The sequence below is a fragment of the Anopheles moucheti genome, chromosome 3, assembly GCF_943734755.1.
Source record: "Anopheles moucheti chromosome 3, idAnoMoucSN_F20_07, whole genome shotgun sequence".
Classification (NCBI taxonomy): Eukaryota; Metazoa; Arthropoda; class Insecta; order Diptera; family Culicidae; genus Anopheles; species Anopheles moucheti.
This window is the reverse complement of record NC_069141.1, coordinates 73,942,943-73,960,460: the sequence shown is the minus strand read 5'-3', so window position 1 is coordinate 73,960,460 and position 17,518 is coordinate 73,942,943. Positions and strand designations below refer to the sequence as shown.

At 42.5% G+C, this 17,518-nt stretch overlaps 1 protein-coding gene across 1 annotated transcript in view; it reads right to left on the bottom strand.

The window, feature by feature from the left end:
* LOC128303558 (uncharacterized) overlaps positions 1-17,518 on the bottom strand; it is a 48,413-nt gene that overhangs the window by 14,518 nt on the left and 16,377 nt on the right. The window contains exons 3-4 of the mRNA XM_053040547.1: positions 15,946-16,047; positions 15,508-15,616 (exon numbers count right to left, since the gene is read on the bottom strand). Coding sequence (XP_052896507.1) covers positions 15,508-15,616; positions 15,946-16,047 — 211 coding nt within the window. The remainder of the gene's footprint in view (positions 1-15,507; positions 15,617-15,945; positions 16,048-17,518) is intronic.

The window sequence follows — 17,518 nt, the reverse complement described above, 5'->3', positions numbered from 1 at the left end:
GTCTGCCTTTCAAACCAGCGTATATTACTTCCATTTCCGGGGGTTTTTTGTCTTAAATTCTACGGACATTGTTCTCCCGTGTCAATTGTGACTCGTGACAGAGTTTCTCTTTATGTTAGTAGAAATCTCAACGCCACCATCCCTCGATTCCGTACCAGTTTGTACACTGTGTGCATCATAATGGAACGTGCGCTCAATACAATGCGGGAAACAACCTTGGGGCTTTGATTATTTCCACCAGTCAACTCTCATTTTCTTTCGGCTTTGCAAGATTGTGAAAGGCGTTAGCATCAGCTCCCGGAGGCAAGTGGGCCGGGCGCGTTAACGAAGATGGCTCGCAGCACCATTTGCCCGGTTGAAGCATCCCTCGAGATGCTGCTAACCTACGCCATCTGCCAAATCCGGATGGCAATAAGGAGTGCAAACGAAGGCACCGAGCACAAGCAACACAGCAACAAAAAAAAATCCCGGAATGTTATCAATAAACTGATTATGGGACATAAATCCTAATTTTTACTTCTCCGCTTTTTCGGTGTGGATTTTCAATTTTTATCGCCACTGCCACCGGCAGCACTTCTTGTGGGGGGGTTGGGGCACCAGGTTCGATGTTCACTGCAATGTTCAATCGCGTGATCGAACGGCTCTCGATCATGGTGGGAGGGGTTTTAGCCCCCAAAAACTACGCTCACCGTAAATCGTGCGGCTCCCGCTGGCTGGTTCGGTACGGAAAAAAGGTAAAGTGTGCCGGTGAATGAAAGAATAAAATGGCAACGCAGCAGCGATGGTTTGATTTCCGCAAAACAAATAATCCGACACACAGTGCACAGTGCAGAGTTGAACGCAAAAAGAAGAGGCACAAAACCTGATGCCTTGATAGAAGTCGTTTGAACACGTCTTGGGAAACATTTATCCGAAACGGGACAGCTCAGAAGAGGCTGTCAGCCGAAAGCTTTCAGTCAAATAGTGTCAAACCAGCCAAATGTTTCGTCGTGTTGGGGTACTGTTTTGTTGGTATTTTTCTAGGATTTTCGGTGATTTGTGTCACTTCCCCGTGAGCACATTTGTGTGAATTGGACTGTTGATTAGAGATTGAGTGCGATTTCCCTTGCTTCTGTCGATGGTTTGCTTTATTTTAAGTATTAATTTCACCCATCATATTAAGAGAGGTAGCATATCAAATTGATATTATTTTTCAAACATTTATAGTAAAAGATTGTGTACTAAAAAAGGGCACGCATGCAACATGTAAAGTGCGAAAATTTATTTTAAGCTTTACATCTTTAATTATTATAAAATTTATAATTTAAGGAGTATATAACGCACCATCAATCATCCCTCAAAGTGAATCAGATATGCTAATGAAACCTTTTTATAAAAGTATTTTTTATAATACATGTTTTTTGTGTTAAACACATAATGTTTTTTTTGTGTTAAAAAGTACGGTTTATTGCACGAGCGATATCATTAACCATTAGCTTTTCAGTCCATTGTTTTTAATGACATCTTTATCATACCGCTCAACGCAGCAGGAGCGCGGTGAGCTGTGTGGCTCATGCATCATTATGGGATTATTTATGTTTGCTGGTGCAATCCTCACCCTCTCATTCACACACACACACACACACACACACACACACATATATGCGCTCGTCAGTGGCACATCATCAACCACCGACTTTGACTTAACTTTGACCACAAACACTGAACCAGTCATGCATTCATTCATGCGGTGGCTTTCATTCAAGCACAGCTTCAACAACAATGAGTGGCCCATTAACGTCATTGTGCTCAACGGTGGAGCTGGTGGAATTGAAATGGCGTACGGAGAGAGAGAGAGAGATAGAAAAAAAAACTATTAAAAAGCAAAAAAGCAAACAAAAAAAAAACTCCACAAGTATAAAGTCACTTTACGACACAAAAGAATGCGGGGACAGACACACGCACAGACACACAGGGACCGGTGGGATATTGTTGCCGTGAATGCCAAGAGACGAAGTCATTTCCTATTATTTTCTAACCACCATCCTTTATTACCATCCCGTTTACCTATTCGGCTTTCCCTATCTAGCGCGGCATAGTTGGTGTCTAGTGGAATGGTATGGATGCCATTCTTTCAACCCAGCTTCCACAGCTCATGCTCTTATTTTAGCGTAATTTTAGGACCAGTAATCTGGCCCAAGTGTGGCACCGTTCGTGAACGTGTGGTTTGTTTTTTTTAAATTTGCAAAATTGCAGTACATAAATTTTGCTGAATGCATTCCTACAATGGGGTAGAATGTGCACTTACCCAAAGAGAAGGCTCAAGGACGTGAGCAAAAGGTACACATTTTGCACGTGTTATTTTTAATATGATAGCACAATGTCGTGGAAAACTTTTTCGATGATTTATTGAATACTAAATTAGCTGTGCAAAAAAGTGCGTAAAACATGTTTCGAATCGCGAAGAGATTTAAAATTTTCCGTGGAAAAAGTCCTAAATTATGCTTTATGAAACGTAGACTAATCATGGGCACTTCGTCTACAATATTCAATTAATAAATGATTCAAAACAAAGTGCCTCCATTTCCATGCAGATTTCGAAGCGGACAAAGTAAAGGTTTGGGAAGAAAAAATAAGATTTGATTTTGTAATTTTCAACCCAACCCAACCCAATTAAGATTCGAACTTGATTATCGTTCTGAAGCAGAAGGATTGATAAATACAACAGCTAAAACCATTTGCATATTTATATTCCGTAACCAAATGGATCATCATTTTCTAATATTGATAAGTCCAAACAATACATCAAAAATAAAATGTGTTAAAGCTTCCACTGGATTACATTTATAAGTGTTTTATTTAAGTTTATATTTAATTATCTGTTTATGGAAGTATATGAAGTACTAGGCGTCTCCATCGTTGATTGTTTTTAGATTAGCTCTTTAAAAAGCCGTTTTGAACTGGAAGTTTTGCACAAAATTTCAAATTAATTTAATTCTCGATCAACGGTAGTACGTAGTACGACTGAAAATATCTATTTGCAGAAGATTGTTTGGGAACAAAAAGAAAATAAGTCTAGATTTGTGCGTCGAAAAATATAAAATTCAGCATTCAAAACTTAAATTGTTGTTTGGCCACAATCATTGAGTAATTTAAATTGAAAACAAAATATTCCAATAGACTAAATTGTAAAAAACGCAATGTATTTTCAAATGCTTTCATTAGTATAATCCTTTAAAAGCCATCCTAAAAAACGCCCACTGTGCGTTGATGGAAAGACACTTTATAGGAATCGTTTTTGGTTCAACACCGATGCACCGAGGGCAGGTATGTCGTTATTGATTTTACCGTAGTGCAATGCAACATAAAAATATACCTTCGTTTTTATCCCGCTTATATAGATGCTAAGTAAACGTTAAAAGGCAATTTTTATCGATTTTACCATTTCCATCATCGCAACTGCAGAACTGACAGATCGGACAAAAACGAATTTGCTTGTTGATAGATCGCTGGTTGCTGTGATCGTGCGTACTACTGTGTGCAATTTTTTTGCTTCTCTATTGAAAGTTCCATCGAAGGTAAAGTGACACATGCAAAACTGTGTATCTTAATTGTATTGGGACACAGTCAGTAATGGAGCGAAATTAATTTCACTGCACACCCGAAACAAAAAAAAAAACACCCACTTTTACCCATTAGTCTGGATACGCTCCCGGTGCCGGTGGCGATACGGATATAATGTGGAAGCAATTTGTGTTTGATTAAATACCAACGGACAAGCAAATACCTACATTATCTTCAAAGTTACAAAAAATACTACCTTTACTATCACCAAGTTCTGTTTGATGTGCTTTGATGTGCTTTCATGCAGATTGTGTGCCACGAAGAAATGAACGAATGCCAATCGTAACGACAGTGCGGTTCATCGTTTTACAACATTTTTCGGTGTGATTGTGAGAGCTTTATTTGCTTTTAATGCGTTCGCAATGCAAAATGCAGCTATTAAAGTTATTAAAAATCGTTAAAACGGATCATTTGATTATTGCTACACACATCGTCACGTGGATCCGGTTTAGGGTATTTAAAACAAAAAAAGAGGGGATGAGTAAAAGGGGGCGGTAAAAAGTGTCAAAATAAAACCAAGCGAATTGACTTTTATCATGCAGCACACCAATGGGACGAAAATTTGTCCCCACTAAAGGGGGGAAAGTCGAAACACACAACAATTCGCCAGCATGGGTCAAACAGTGAGTACAGTTAATTAATTTTCCACCCCATCCGGAACGGTGCTCCGTAGTACACACCCCCGAGGTGGTGTACTACGATAGAACTCTCCGAGCCACTGTTGCCGAACCGTAGGGGCAATAAATTGAAGGACTATTTTCTTCGACCAAAACCAATTTCCCAGGACCGTTGGAGGGTACCAAAAAATAAAAATGACACAAAAATCGGAGATTCGGCGTTGGATCCATGGAAATAAAGGGCGGGAGATGGGGAACATTTTTCCGGGGGGCGAAGGAGAGAGCCGGGGAACCGACTATTCATACCGGTGTTTGCCGCTGGGAATTGATTGCATGTAGCAGTGCCGTCGCCCGGTTTCTGATGCTGATATTATGCTAAGCTTGTTTTATTTTCATTTCACAGTTTACACGCCGTATGCTGGAAGCCGAACGCTTGCGTACGGACACTGGGTGCTAATTGTTTTCCCCGCACCGACCAGACCGGGGAGCTCTAAATTGTGTTTCCTATTCACCAATTTTTCGGTGGGTGGTGGAGAAGCGCGTGACGATGCTGTTTACGCTTGTTGTGTATTTTTTTTTGTTTTGGTTTTCCTTTTTTTATTCTAGCAACACCCACCTCTACCGCAAAAGGTCCATCGGGGCCCGGAGAGGATGTAAAGCAAGAATTAATGAACGTGATGAGCAGGAAGCAGAGGAAAAAAAAGCCAACAAGCAAATTCAATGCAGCTTTAGCGAAGGTAGCAGCAGAACGGTGTCATTCGCGATGGAAAATCACAATTTGGTGGTGGTCTGGATTATTTCAAAACGCTCCGGCTGCGCCGTTTTCAGATGGAGATTTATTTTGCTACACGGGGCGGTAAACGAAAGAAGAAAAAAACGACCCCCGGTAAACGTTACAGAAAACCGGCACCAAATGTGGCAATCATTAGTATTCGAATGCAAAATTAAAGGTATAATTAAGAGCCACAGCCGTTTGTCTTCTGCAGCGGGAAAGTAATCGGGATGAGGATTTTTGTTTCCTGCTCCTGCTTTACTTTTGGTGCTGTTTGAAGGTGAACCTTGTGAAGCTCCTTCCATCATGTGGCGGTTTGTGTAGAAAGTTTATCGTCGATGAGATCTGTTCTGCGAAAATGTACCGTCGTCATCATTCTCGTGTACACAGCACGAGGAGAACGAGCAATAAAAAAACAACCAAAAAAAAAAAAAAACACCCCCCGATCTGGCTCTAGGTAATGGAAATGGAAAGGTATAATTTGCCACTGCCACGCATTATTATTTGGCAATGTTGAAATGGGCAGGTTTAGCGCAAACTGCTTAACACAGCAGGCTGGAAATGGGTAAATAATGATAGTCAAAAACAGCTACGAAGCAAAGCCTATGATTCATTACTGAGATTGCTCGAGGGGTGAGGATAAATGCTTACACACACGTGGAACGGGGTAGAATAAGGCACTGACCCGGTAGGCGCCCGAGGCGATTTGCTTGTATCGTATTTTTGTCTTTCCGTTGTGCGTATGTCGCTTTATAAGCACCAAATATAGAGGACATTTGGGGCTGAAGTTACCTTTTAGTGTGTGTGTTTTTTTGCTTTTACTTTAGTCGGAATCATCACAAACAAGGATTATTAACGTAGGAATTGCTGCTCTTCTTAAACTGGCTGGCAGACTGGGGAAGAAAACTGTACTGCCAAACGCTCTGACTTTGGCAACTGTTACGACAGAACTCACCATTGGAATGGCTTGAAGGGATACCAGAATTCCCTTGTCTGGTCTAAATGGTCAAAGAGCAATGGTCAGCAAATTCCATCGAAAGAACTACTTGGAGAGTTTCACCTTTTAAGAATCTTATGCCTTATTATTGCGTATGATCCATACGAAGATGAATGCTACGAGCACTATCATTCTGCAACGGCCCAAAAGTGTAGTACTTTTAACAAATCTGTATTTTCGCTTATTGAAATTAAATAATTTCAAAAACGTTAAAAATTGGAGAAGAAATTACGAAAAATCGATCATTTCTGAACATTGAAGCAAGGTGTAAAATTTCTCAAAAAAAAAAGTCATTCCAATTGCCCCAATGGAATTAGTTTAATAGTTTGTATAAACTACTGGGCGTCTCCATTTTGGCTCGACTCAACAGCAACTATTTTATTATTATTTAAATCTATGATTAAAGATTCAATCGATATCGATTGAACGTTGGAGAGTGATATTGATGTATCTACATCAATGTTGTGGTCGGTGCAGACCTTTGCCCTAAGATAGGTGAAATTTTTCTTGATTATGTAGAAGTTAAAAAAAAAATAAAATAATAATAAAATAGATGTATATACGTGTAAACGCGCATTGAGCGACGACCGCAATTTTTGACAGCTGTCATTTAAAAAGAACAGAATAAAATAGACAGTGAACAAGTAAGACCGTCAAATCAAAGTGTCCTCATATTTAATTGATTTTAAAATTAGAACGATTTTTCTTGTAGCATAAGGAAGAATATTTTGTTAAAAGTATTTAACGTCGTAATACTTCTATAGTTGCTGCACTTTAGCTTATCTAGTATCTTCTTGTATACGGGGTAGATAATTTCCAAACACTACTTATGCTTATTCAGGTACTGTTTTTGAGGAATTTTTTGGGCAGCTTGTTCGGACCATGCATTATACGCATCGTACGTCCGTTCTGACTCATGACGTGATGAGATAAAAAAAAAGACACATAATTATTTCTGTGTTGGAATTCTACGCAATGTTCAAATCTTTCCGCAGTAACGATCAATTTTAATTAATATTTAAAACGTTCGGTATGGTCGAATTCTGCAAAATTTGTATTATCTGAGTAAACCGTACCCTTTTGTTCGTGAAAATGTAAAACTGACGCAGGAAAAAAGAATCAAATAACATTGGTACCCGTTTTAGCTCGGAAAAGCTTACGTTGTAAAAGCGTTTTCAAACAAAGAGCGGAGATTTTATCAACTCAAACAACGGTTCATAATACTAATGTACTTTGAGACTCGGTACTATACGAACTGATGAAAACGTATTCATTAACTAATTTTGGTTTCCCGGAAGCCATCATCCACTTAGCGAATGTCGATCGCCATTTTCGACGATCGCCGGACGCTTGCTTCCACCGAGCGGAAATAGAGCGTGCATACTTGTATCCGTTCCCCAGCATCCGGTATTCATCAACCACTAGCATAATGAAGATAGTAAGCGCATAATAATCATGGCAGGAAGGAGCGGTAGCTTCAATTAGTGCAGAACTTTAAAATTAGTAAAAGGGGATTTGCGAGGTGCAGCAGCAAGAGAACATTAAAATGATTAACATTTTAAAAGGTAATCAGAAGATATTCATTACAATACTAAGAAATATAAAATGAATGTCGCAGTTATCATAAAGGTAAAATAGATAAAAAAACGGCTACATGAAAGAATTTTACGATGTAAACTAACTTTCCATTAACAATCCTCAATAAGTACTTGAAGCAATCGTTACACTTTAACGCCGGTTATGTGAGCCATGTCGCTTTATTGACCGGCAGCTAATAGAATTGTGCTAGCCGGCGAATGGATGAGCAAACAATTTGCCATTTACGACAATTACGACAACCGAGAATAATGGCATCTTCCCCCCGCCGAACCGTGTAACTACAGGTTGTGGCTGCACTTTTGAAAGCATTACTTCTGTGCCATTTCATAACCTAACCCCCCCACTTGCACGAGTGTCCGGCATGCGGCACATCATACCAACAAAAAAAAAATCACCGTCTGAAAACACCCCCAAAACGTCAGCCACGGTTGCCCAGACATGGTGGATGGTGGACGAAATCTCCGGTGTCCTTTTTCCAGTTTGCCGACCATGCCCGACGGAACGAACTTTTCAAATTACAATATTAAAGTTTGAACAGCACCGAAATGACATTTTCCGTCCCGTTGCGCCGCATCAGCAGCGAGAGGGCAGCGAGATAGAGCACACTGTGTTTTGGGGTTTTTGCGTTGTTTTCTTGAGCGTTTTCGGCAACTCCTGCAATCTCGGGCACCGATGCCAATGCCACGCGCAAGCATTACGGTAACCCTCCGAGGTGTCCTTCGCGTACCAGGAATTGTGGAGTGGATAATATTCTTAAGAGATTTGTTGTTGGCACTTCGGTTCGGAAAGGGATCGATCGTGAGCGTGAGGTAGACGTTGCGTTTGCGTGCGTTTCGAACTGGGACGCGTTCCGTTACGTACGTAGTTTGTGCAAGATTGGATAGACATTCCACGAATACTTCAGCACAAAGAATGCCATTATGTATCGCTTCGGGAAGGAATTTGTTCCGTCGAGTCAGAGAGCGGGAAGATCGTTTCAAGATGTGCGCGCTAAACAAATGCGACGTGTGTTGGGCCACACGCTCGTAGATCAACTACGAGCTGCGTAATCCGTACGGAGAAGTATCGCCCTAAATGTTTAATTTCTCTCCATTTTAACTGTTGCGAAGTTGTTCTGCTTGAAACTTGAGAGAAAGTGGAGACTTCATCAAGAGTTGGAGTTAAAATGGAAGAAAAGTAAACAAAAATGGAGAATCAGATTAAAAGGAATTTCATTTTATTTCTCACCAAAGCACAAAGCACTTCTATTTCGTCCGTTGACGATCACCTTCCCTCTATTTTCTACTGTCGCGTAAGGTTCTTACATACCCAAGGTGGCAAAAAACAAGGTAGGCAGTGCTTGGTTTGCCAAGGTTTACAATTTTTTAAAAATATTTACAATGTAAAGGGAATAACTAAATCTACGTAATCTCAAATTGTAACAAGATTGAAATAAAATCAATAAAACGTAATAACACGGAAACACGAGTTACAAATTCGTTTACATGGTTATGATGTAAATAGATTTCGGTTGCAATTTCTTTTACCATTGGAAAATTGCCAGAAAATGTCGTTTGGCATATCAAATAACAATTTTTTTTTATGAGAACCAAATTGGGTTTAATTCGGTGGAAAAGGTTTTTCTGTACCATTTTATTTCAAGGACATTTCAAGTGAAGCGGAAGACTTGAGTATAAACTCATGCATTCATTATAAAGCTTTTAACATTAAAGCATTTTTTTTAAAAAAAGCTGGTGTTAAATTGTTTAATTGTTTGATAGTTCTGGTGAGTTTCGTAAGAGCTTAAGTAACTTTTAAACATTACTTCCGGTACACATAACATAAAGTTACATCTATCCTCACTCATTGAATCCCCCCGACGGAGTATCATGGAAAGTTTTAAAATTTTCACCACACCTTGTACATCCCGTTCGGATCACATCACGTTAATGAATTGCTGAAAGTTAAGGGACATAAATATTCACCACACTCACCCCTCTGAGGGGTGGAAATAAGGAGCGCAGGAAGTGGGCGAGATAAAAACTCTACCCTCCACACAATGAGCTTTCAATTTGAAAAATGAACAAGTGCGAAAACTTGAAGCCTGCGAGTAAATTCATACCACGTGATGACAGTTTTGGATCACTTTCGTACGCCCGTTGTTCGTACCGGCAGCAAGGTCCATCAGTCATGCGCTGCCAGTGGGGGCGAGGGGGCGGTTGGGGGTTGTGCATATATGAGAACCCGAAGGGTAGTTAAAATCCTGGCCCTGGTTCGTTATTTATTTGCTACTTTAACGAAGGCATTTTTACTCCCCCATTTTCCGGCTGGCAACACACACACACACAAAAGCAAAGGGACACCGTTGCCTTCCGTTAAAAGAGCAGGAAAAACTTTCGCCAGTACCCTGTAAAAAGTGTGCTCGTACGGATTGTCGATCCGCTGTACACCGCTGTGGTGGATGTTGCAATGAGCTCGTTACAAAAGAGGTGCAAACTTTGCAAACTTGCCTCGTTCGCACAACAAATATGAAGTGCCATCAATCTAACCACCAACCGACCGACCTAACACTGCCGCTACGTCACACACACACACGACCATAAGAGAGAGAGAGAGAGAGAGAGTGTGAGAGAGAGGGACAAAGAAAAGCAGTGTAAAAATGTAAGCACAATCCAACGGAAGGGCAACCAAAAAGGGATTCCAAATAATCGCAGTAGTCCACCGTATTACCAAGCACGAGAACTTTGCTTATGGTGGTGGTGTTCTAAAGGGGGGTGGGTGGGGCGTGGGATGTAAGAAAGCTCTCAAAGTGCTATTAATTTCGGCTTTAGTGGTGCTCACGTTTATGCAAGGCAGCCCAAGCTATAACTATACAACCGTCGTTGGTTGCCTTGGCGCCCATTCAAAGTAGAGTTATCGAAAGGAACACGATGAGATAGGGGAGGTTGGACTGTAACGAGTAAGCACAAAACATCAAAACAAAGTCAGCCTATTCGAGAGAAGGGGGTTTTTTTCTGTCTACAACCGGTTGCAAAATGGACTGCCAAAAAATGAGGGGTTTTGGGTGCACAAACCTGACACTCGGTTTTCAATTTTGGCACCCTCGCCCCACACACCCCCACCCTCCCCCTCCCTTTCCCTTCACCAAGTATTTCCGTACTTGCGATCTCATTTATTTCTCACGCAAATGCGCGCACGCAAATCGACTTGCGACTGCGAGAAAGTAATTTTTTCCCCCCGGAGCAAAACTTCATTCCGAAAGTCCTTTCCGGAAGTTCGGAGTTTTTGGGTTGCAGCATACCCCCCCATACTTTTGGTGCGCTCGTTTGTGGATCTTATTAATTTTTTTTCTATTGAAAAGAAACGAAAAAGAAAAGCGCTCCACTATCAGACGGCGTTGAGTAGGTCGCCTCCACTACCAAATACCACACTGATAATCTTCTGCAACCGTTCCCGAGCCCAAACTTTCACCACAGCATCGGGAAGTGATTACGGAGACCCTTCCCCCTCCCCACCCCCTTCCTGCGCCCCGTCCATCGTCGTGCATATTATTTGCCGTGGCGTACTTCCCATGGCGAAACGTGACCAGACTTGGTAAAGCGCACAGGAAAACATTGCCGTGATTGCCCATTTGTGATTGTTTGCATGGGACTCGCCTGCTCGCCCAAGTGTCGTCCGGCTTAAAACGCCAAGCAATACTGCCTAATGAGAAACTGCAGACAACATCAGCATCCGGATGCAGCAAAACCACGGCCCACGGCACATAAGCTCCGCGCTTTGGGCGTTGGGCATTTTTGGTTGTTGTTTTGGCTGCGAGGAAAAAGAGGATCGCAATCGTGGCGTTCGATTGTCTTCCGATTGTGGCTCGCGAGAGTGGGGCTCTCAATCGCTAACAATCGCGCGCCCCCCGAGGGCAGTATTGCGCAAAACTTTTGATCCCATCACCCTCCCCCTCCCCAAAAAAAAAACGCTCAGTATGACGCAACAAAACTGCACGGTATCGTGGGGCTCGTTTCTGGCTCTTTGAATGTTTGAAGTCGAGTCGATGGAAGGAAACAGGCGGAATGAAAGCTCACGCGATCCACCCCGCCGCCGATCGGGTGCCGAGTTTACCGCCCAAGTGAGCGATGGCAGCCGGAAACGCCATCATTCATGGCTAAATCAACATCCCGCGTGACAATTTCATGCTTCCGGTTTTGATGAAAATTAACTACCTCACACGCACGAAAGGTCTAGTTCCGTCTGCTTTTTTTTTTTGGTTTGTTTGTTTGTTTATTTGTCGGTGTGTTGGTGGGCTTCTTTTCCATTTTAAGCAACTCAGCGTCAACCATTTCCAAAAGGCAAACCATTTAATTTCCTGTACCCCGCGATGAGCATTCCCTTTTTTCGTGATCGCATCGAATGTGTGATAAATGGAGGGAAAATGTAAATACCACCATCCTTCCGTAGCAATCGGGGGGCTGCCTAACACACAACCCCCCAACCCCCTTCCACCTTCACCCTTCCCCGCACCGAGTCAGAGTGACATTTTGTCACGATTTCCATTTCCATCCCCACACATATCGGGGGGGTTTGTGGTGTGGCCGGGTTTTATTTGATTCTTCATTTCCAGCCATTCGGGGGCTTTCTGGGACTTCGTCAGGTTGACTGGGCCCCGTTTCGAATTGTTGTGTTGGGCCCGGTGTAAGACAGTTATGTAATTGAAATCAACAAGCATCCAACAACTTCGGTGCTTGCTTGACACTGCCACAACAGCATCCCGGTGGTTACAGTGCCGTGACGGCCTCCTCCACGGAAAAACCCGGAACGGCAAAAATGGATTGACTGAAGGAAAACAAGTGCCGGGCACGATGTTCGCATGATGTTGCATGTCTCGCAGCACTTATTACAAGAGCCACCACCCACCACCGACCCCCTCTCCTCTCTGGCAGATTATATCTGTTTTTAGGGAAACTCGGACGAACGCGGCAAAGCAATAGCAAAACCGAGAAGAAAAGAATCAAGATGACGAATCATGTACTTGTGTGGGAAAATGCGAAAACCGGTCCATTCGGTTCGGTGGTACGTTTGCCGTTTGCCGACCGGTGCAAAAAGGGAAATTCCTTAAATGGACAGAATTAATGGGTCATCTGGACCGGGGCCCGCCGGCATACAAGAAATACCCCCGCGAAGAAAGGACGATCAAACAGAAAGAAAAAAGGTAAGCAAAAGCAAAGGAAACAAAAGAAGAAAGAAAACGGACACGGATAAACAAACCAAACTGTGGGGGGATGCGCGGCTAGGGAAATTCTGCCAGCTAAGCTTTCAACGGTGCTGTTCTCGGTAAAAACAGAAAAGACAATCTCCAGCACGGGACAGATTTATCGAATTAATCTCTCCCCCCGCCCCAGAATTGTGGTGAAGGAGCCGCCGTTGTGATGAATTAGGCAAGCTGCAGCATATTGGATGTGCTTCAGCTGAGTAGCTTATTATTTGTCAGACTTCTGCAAAACACCTACACCAAGTCTCTGGTTGGTTGTCTGGTTGCGGTGTATCTGAACCACTCTCCGAGCTTGACGACACTGTCGTACGTTTCGCTAATTCTATTTGCTCCTTACTAACCTGCACGCTAATGGAACGCGTTGGGTTATCCATGCGAGTAGTGTGTTACGCAATAAATCGTTGCTTTAAATCACATAAAGCAAATGTATTTCAAATCCTCTTAATGAAAATTGTCGGCAATAATTCTTAACACGGCTGGTACGCCCCCCAACGTCTTTAAACTATGCTTCACAAACTTGCGTAACGTTGCGTAAGCAATGCAGCGCAGCTAAACGTTTTTTTTTGTTGCCCGAGCCACATAAAACATCCACACGCTACTTCACTCCGCGCGGCAGAATTGCTGCAAAGAATGACAGTAGAAATATTTGAAATATTTGTCCGCTGCCCGCCCTGGGCCTGGGCTGGGGATTTTTCCATTGGACCCTGCGGGTGTTTGCTTTTCGCATGCGTAACTGGACCCGTGTGTGTGGGGCACAATAAAGAGCATATAAAATTGGCCATTACGGTATTAAGTTACATGCAGCGACGGTAGAAACGACACCGCCAACGTGAGGTTTGCAACGCAATCTGCTTGATGATATGCTGTGCGGAGTGAAGCTCCATAAAGCATAGAATTAATGGGTGTCGGTACCGGTACGCCGGGTGATGACATTTCTAGGGAGCAAGCAGGAGTATGACTGGGTGCCTTGGGTTGTGTGCACAAAATAAGATTAAAAGTACTATTTGTAATAAAACAATACTGCATGATTGTAATGGGCGAGAAGCTTTTTCAGTTAGCAAACGATACGGTACGATGTATGTACAGTGGTGGTCAGTGTAGTAAGACCGCTGTGCAATTTACTATACAGTCGTTGTCGCTAAATTTTGTCTCGAAGTCATCAATTTTTGACAGTGAATTTCTGTCGTTCATTCATACATTTCTGTATGTTCATAATATCTATCGAAATGTACTGCATTTTATTTTATTGATAAATAAAATAAATTGGTATTTTATAAATATTTAATTGAATTAAATATTTTATTTTATGAATCTATGTAAAAACATTGAGTTTTATCGTTGATTTTGGGGTAATGAAATAGCCTTGCAACCATTTTGTTTTTAATTTAGCGGGTGAGCAGAATTAGCTTCTTCTTGAGCAATGTTTAGAAGATGGGAAGGATTCCGCACCTGTCTTAGCATCTTATAATCCGCACAAGCATCCTGCGTTCTGTCTCAGCATCTATAATATAATTGACTCCTACAACAAGTTGTTGAATTGAATAGAAGATGGCGTAGTCAAAACTATTGAGCGACGGTGGAATGTTGCAGCTGTCAACGCGATTGCTATGGATTTGACAGAAGCTGCGGTACTTTGCGTTCTTTTCATTTTGCTTCACGCAGTGCTGCCAGCATGATCATTAAATGATTGCGCGGTAGTTTTGTCGAACTCGTTTTTGGCAGCTCGGGTAAAATTTAATAACTTACTTAACTTGTCAATATAATTACCAAAAACCCGAGTAGGACCAAGATTGCATCTACCAAAAAACGGTTTCGACTTTGTCTTTGGAATCCAAAAATCCTGTTATAATCTTTTCAATATCTGAACTTGAACTATGATGCCTTAAGCTTATTCTTGAAAAAAAAATCGATGATTTTCAATGGCAAATAACACATTTTTACAGTATTACTACGTGCTAGCAGACATTGGCATTCTCTTAACGGTTCGTTGTTTCCGTAATATAGTAAATTTCCCTCTTTCATGAAATAGCAGTTTTTCCATGACTTACAGATGCATTTTTTTTGTATGTTTCCCTAATGAATTCGAAATTAGAGAGTCCTTTCAAATTGTCGACAAACAATTAGAAAGCAAAATTATTTAATACAATTAATAAAAAGCCTTATTTAAATATGACCATCACTGTATATATGCTCGAGCTTTCCCAATGTTGTATTATTTCTAGTGGTGTTTTACACGTGTCCTTACACTCTCATACCGTCGATAATTAAACGCAGTGTATATGTGTCCCACCTACTCACCGGTGTGTAATGTCTGATAATGACTAGCTGCTGCTAGGGAAATACCCATTCGCAGCGGAAAGATGAGATTTCGCCAGCCTGCTCAACCCTGCAAAACTCACAATGCGATGTGAGCACTACACACACACACACACACGCACAATATCACGCTCTTATGCAACCGTAATTAGAGTGCGACTAATGCAACGGGGCGCAAAGAATAGTCCGTGGTGCTATTTAATCGTTGCCCTCGATTGAAATGATTACGACCCCCACACACACACACACACACACATGCGGCATTTATTTGCACTCCACCCAGAATGGTTCTTTTACGCCGGTGATTACACACACACACACACAAACGGCGCTGTTGGGGGAGTCGTCATCTAATGCTACTTACCGACCACTTTCAGCTCTAAAAATATTGACGTTGGTGGGTGTGTTGACACCTGACATTCGTACAGACCGGCGTCCCGATCCTGCACGAACTTTATCTGCAGCGTCCAGTCCTGCGCGTCCAGGCGCCAGCGTGTGGGTGGGTGTGATGAGCAGGTGAGGAAAAACAGTAAAGCATCAAAACACATGTTAGTGATAGGTTAGAACGGACACGCGTACACGTGTGTGAGTGCGTGCGCGTGCTGAAACGATACTTAAACTCAGCAGAACAAGCAGGACCTTTTATTTTATTTTTTTTTTTTTTGGGAAGGAAGGGGGTCTTCTTTTATATCACATCATGATGGTGCAGAAACCAAAATAACGCAAAGAAAAACACAGAGTAGCGAAGAAAACAACGAAGGGAAAACAATAAACAACACGACAACAAGTGCAATTGGCAAACCTCTGAATTTTGCAGGTGGGTAGCACTAAATCTTTCATCGCTGCTGTACGTCGTCAAGCCAACGGTGAGCAGATGATAGTCCTTTCGCCGGATCCAAGACACCTACGGGGAGCGATGGTTCGTGCCGTCGTTTCGCCGGAAACATAAAAAGAAAAGAAGAAAACAACACACACACATGGATTCATTCACATTGCTATGCAAAGGGTACGTTTGGTGTTTGTTGCCTACGCAACGCACCCGGTGGGGTCTGGATTTCGCCATGGGCGAACTTCCCGGAAATGATAAATGCGTGCTGTGACTGGTTTATTGCTAAACGATGAACAAACTTTTACAACGATTTCTTGCTTGGTTTAATTCCATAGTGCGGTGCGGTCAACATTAAACATGCCCATATATCCTGGCCGTTTCTCCGCTCGTGTTTGGCGATGGTGTGCAGCAAAATTTCGGAAATTTGCGGTTGAGGTGGTCCCTTTTGTGTGAACCCCTTTCCAGGAAGTCCAGGAAGTGATGTGCTCGTTGGGATGTAAGGTTTGTTTGGAGCGTTTGTTTTTTTTCTTTTCCCTATCATTGTTACGAGAGCTTTAGCGGAGAATTTTATTACGAACATGTTTGGATCAGTTTTGGTACGCCCAAAAAAGCACTCCCCCATTATGTGCAACTATTTGTACTGAGCAAACAAATTACACACTGCACAAAAGGGAAGCTTCAGCGAGTTACGCGCCGAAACGCGCATCATCCGAAAATACGTACCAAGAGGAGTGTGCATGTTTATTGCGCGCCGGAATGTGCACAACAGTGCACGTGTTTGCATGGAAGGCAGTACCCCGTACAGTCGGCGGGTGGAATAGAACCAAAAAAAAAAACACAATAGATCACCTGCTGGGTGAACGATAAGAAACGTGGAACGGGAAGAAGGTTATGGATTGAAGATGGTCGTTTGGCTGCTTCGTACCGAGCCGCATCAGCATGGATGTTGTTCCAATGCTAGCCGGAAACGGTGACTTTCCAGCCGGGAGCTGTGCATCGTGTTATAAAGTTCCCGAGCACGGGCATATAGCATGAGTGCGCGGTTGAGGATAAAGTTTTGCAATTATACTCGGCCCTGTTCCAGTGAAGTGTTTGATGAATGCTCGAATACGGATCCACCAGAAGAAACCGAACACTGCACACTGCTTGATATACGAGGCTGGCTGGTGTCATCCGATGGGGGAAAACGACATAAAGACAACTTGTCCACCAATCAATCGGGGTGCTGACGGACCTCGCATGCTGCATGCGAGAGCAACTGGAACTGGTTTTAGCAATCGTTTCTTCCCCGGTGGACTGAATGGATGGAAACTGTCAAAGGATTCGGTGCAGATTTGCTAAATTTCACTCAAACACTCGTATATCAAACCGATTTTTTCGTTGTTTTTCGATTTTCGACCACTCTGTACCATATACTGCACGTGTACTTGCTTCAGCTGTCAGTATCGATACTGGCAAGCGGAAAAGTGCAACTGATATCCGGGGGCTTTTGTCTATTCCGAGCGTTGCGAACAAAACGCGACCACGTTACCACGCGAGTCTTCCA